The 3810-nt window shown below is 37.6% G+C and overlaps 1 protein-coding gene across 1 annotated transcript; it reads left to right on the top strand.

The window, feature by feature from the left end:
• The first annotated feature begins 868 nt into the window (after positions 1-868).
• On the top strand, positions 869-1501 carry LOC139122353 (uncharacterized). The gene has a single exon (XM_070687749.1). It carries the CDS (start codon positions 869-871, stop codon positions 1499-1501), a length of 633 nt encoding a protein of 210 aa, XP_070543850.1.
• Positions 1502-3810: the final 2309 nt, after the last annotated feature.

Below are 3810 nucleotides of genomic sequence, written 5' to 3'. Positions count from 1 at the left end.
GTCACTGTGATTTTCACGCATACATATTTTTAGAAAAGCATCAGCCCTAAAGGCCCTAATTCGCCGTATCTTATAGCAGCACTGAGGGTAACACGTTCATAAACATTAACTTGTTACATCGCCCGATTTCCGAATGTGAATTCTTAAAATTAATTTCATGAACTGTAGGGGAGTTGGTATCATTATCGGTTCAAATTTCTCCACAGTCTGGTCCCCTGCCCCAGGCATGAATAATCCGTGTCTATGTCTTATGCCCAAACTTGTGATTTCCCCTTCCTTTTCAGTGATTTCATATTTTTAACATCTCTTTTTTTGAAGTGCCTTAGCCGTCTAGGTTAAATTGATGTACTTATCAGGAATATACTGGCTGATTTACGTACGTTATGTACAGACTAGTTGCATCCGCAAATTATCACTTCTACTGGGAGCGTGGAAAGACTACCTGGCTCCCTCATGAAAAAATGTTTTTGGTATATATAGAGAGGTGACTTAGGAACAAGGAGGTTGACAGTCACTGTGATTTTCACGCATACATATTTTTAGAAAAGCATCAGCCCTAAAGGCCCTAATTCGCCGTATCTTATAGCAGCACTGAGGGTAACACGTTCATAAACATTAACTTGTTACATCGCCCGATTTCCGAATGTGAATTCTTAAAAATAATTTCATGAATTGTAGGGGAGTTGGTATCATTATCGGTTCAAATTTCTCCACAGTCTGGTCCCCTGCCCCAGATCTACCGCTGGCTGCGCTGCTCAGGAAAATAGGTTCAGATATTAAAGGGTTGAGGTCACACTCCGAACAGTGGTTACGCTCATGTCGTTGCATTTCCGCTTTGTATCGAACGTCTCAAGCGAGCACAAGAACTATGTCAGCTCTCAACACAGGCAAAGCGTCAGTCGGCCATCTTGAAGATAATTCTGTCATTCGAAAGAGAACCGAGGACGAGGAACAACTTGAGGTGAAGCAGATGATTGAGAAATTGCAGTTAAAACCACACATTGAAGGAGGTTATTATAGGAGGACGTTCCAATCGTCTCTGAAATTTAACACTTCCTGGAGCAGTACAGATGCTGACAAATCCTCTCTCGATTTGGCAAATAATGATAGCGTGGTTTCCAATGCATGTCAGCGGCACATTTGCTCTTCTATATACTATCTTTTAACAAAGCAATCCCCAATCTGTTGCTGGCACAAGAACAGGTCAGATATCATCAGGTATTTCCACGGAGGAGGTTCCATGAAGGTGTTCACAATCGATGACATCGGCCTGCTACAAACTTTTCGCCTCGGGGGAAATGTTGAAGCGGGTGATAGACTGCAGATCGTCAGCAAAGGCGGCAACTGGGAAGCTTTGATGTTGGTTGACGGTGACTGGGCTCTACAGGGAGAAGCAGTTGCACCGGGGTTCGACCACCGAGACTGGGAACTAGGTACTCGCGAGCTGTTGCATAAATTTCCGGATTTAGCCGACACGATACAATTATTTTTGAAAGAGTAATGCCTTATATGATGGTTTTTGGGGACTTTGCGGAAATTAAAGGCGAGAAATGCAGTTGTTTTTTTTGATGACTCAGATGACTGGGGATTTTTTCAATATGGAAAGCGTGTCAAAAGTCAAAGAAGTAAATTCTTTTGAACATTCTCTTTTTTTGTGTTTTACTTTTATTTTGCATATTGTAAATGGTAGAGTTGGTATGGACAGAAATATAGGTGAATATGCATGTGTTGCAAATGCTGGCACGAGCGTAGTTGACTACACTATAATATCGTCAAAGCTGTTTTCAATCCTTTCATCTTTTGCTGTAGAAGAGCGCACCGAATCCGATCACTTTCCTTGCCGTTTTCTGTTAAAGGGAAACGGTCGTCGGAGCTGCGCCTGTTCGAGTTTCTTGTTTATAAACTCACAATGTATTTCGTGCATGATATCTAGATGCACCTTATCATCATAGATGCAACTTTAAAATTATACTATGTACACTATGAAAGACACGTTTTAACTTTCATCAATCACATCGTACCTTGGATACATTGTGTACATTGGTCGTTTGGGTCCCATAGACCTTTGAGCGCAGTTCTGACGACTGTATCCCTTTAAATCGATGCCATCTGATGTTGAATGCGAGCAGGATCATAGCACTTTAGCTTTAAAAAAATGTATGTATTTACTGAAAAAGAAGCTTCTTTTATTGATGTTTTCCATTCAAATGAATGTAAGGATAATCTTGATGAATTAGTCGCAAATGCAAACTCTCAAATATTGGGGATTTTACTCATAAAATAGTTGATTCAATTATGTTTGCTGCCGAGAGATGTGACATGGTAAGAAAGGTTTCAGTAAATATTCCAAAGTAAAGAAAAAAGTTTGGTTTGACAGTGAGTGCTCTGATTTAAAGAGTAGAAAGTACTATTTCTAAAGAAAATTTAGAAAGTGTAACAGTACAAATGATTTACAGTTGTATAAGGAATCGCGAAATCAGTTTAAGATTCTGTGTTGTAATAAAAAACGTGTTTACAACGATGATGTAAGAAATACACGTAACTGACGTCTTTGACTTTGTCCGTTTCTGATTCGAATTTATTTTGCGAAACTTTTAGATGTTTGGTATCTGCATACCCAACGCAAATTAATATTATGCCAAAGGAAATCTATGTTTATGTCAGTGAGCTGTTTGTAATAGATTATTTTGCTATGTCCGATGACCTGGAGAGTCTTTTCGTGGGGTAGATATAATTGAGAACGACAGCGAAGAGATAAAATGTGAAATTGTAAATTAATCATCCTATTTCAAACGATGAAATTGTTAAAGCAATATTAAAGGTTAAAAATAGGAAAGCAGCTAGGCTAGATTGTATCTTGGGGAATTTTTTAAATCTAAGAGCAATTTTTCGGTTTCATATCTCAATTTCTTTTTAAAAGGATTTTTGAATCTGGTAGTTTTACAGACTGAGGATTGGTTCAGAGATATCATCACCCCGTTACATAGGAGTGGTTCACTTAAACATCCTGAAAACTACAGGGGAAATTTTTGCTTAGAATTTTCAGTAAAAGGCTGATAAGTCGTTTGACTTTCTAGTCAGAAGAACTTGGAAAAATTGACGAACCACAGGCAGCCCGAGGTTTTCGAGGTGGTTATTCGACTGTCGACAATATTTTCATTCTCGAAGCCATCATCAAGAAATATTTATCACGTATAAGAGGCAAATTTTACTGTGCATTTGTCGATTTTTCCAATGCAATTGATTCGGTTGAGCTCAAACGACTTTGGTATATCCTCTTACGAGGTGGAATCAAAGGAAAGATGTTTAAGATTCTATATGCAATGTACCAAGATATGAAATCATGTATACGGGTAAAATATATTTTGATTGCTCTATTGGCGCACGCAAAGGTTGTATGTGTGAGTCCTTTTTATACTCTTCGATTTATAAACGAATTAACTAGTGTAATACAAAATAGCGGTTATCGAGGCATCCAACATTTTACAGATTTAATAGAAATATTTTGTTTACTGTTTGATGTTGTACTATTCTCAAACACAATTGTTGGCTTTCAACGTCTACTTTATTGTCAAGAGTCATATTGTAAAACATGGAAATTGTCTGTGAACCTTGCAAAACAACAAATTATGGTAAACAGCCCGAAAAGCATTTTCCAATTTCCGAAAAGTAGCTTTTCTTCTTCTTTTTCCTTGATAAATATTTATATTTTTCAAAACAGTATTCTTTTTAATTTTTTATAATTAATTCCTTAGATTCGTGCACAATTTCTATCAGCTTCCGTCAGAATTCACAATTTATGGGGAAATA

The sequence above is a fragment of the Ptychodera flava genome, chromosome 22 (assembly GCF_041260155.1).
Source record: "Ptychodera flava strain L36383 chromosome 22, AS_Pfla_20210202, whole genome shotgun sequence".
Lineage (NCBI taxonomy): Eukaryota > Metazoa > Hemichordata > Enteropneusta > Ptychoderidae > Ptychodera > Ptychodera flava.
Note: the sequence above shows the minus strand (reverse complement) of the source record. Positions and strands in the feature narration are given on the sequence as shown.

Excerpts from the sequence above, each read along its gene's own strand:
- LOC139122353 (XM_070687749.1), top strand. The coding sequence starts at position 869 with ATGTCAGCTCTCAACACAGGCAAAGCGTCAGTCGGCCATCTTGAAGAT.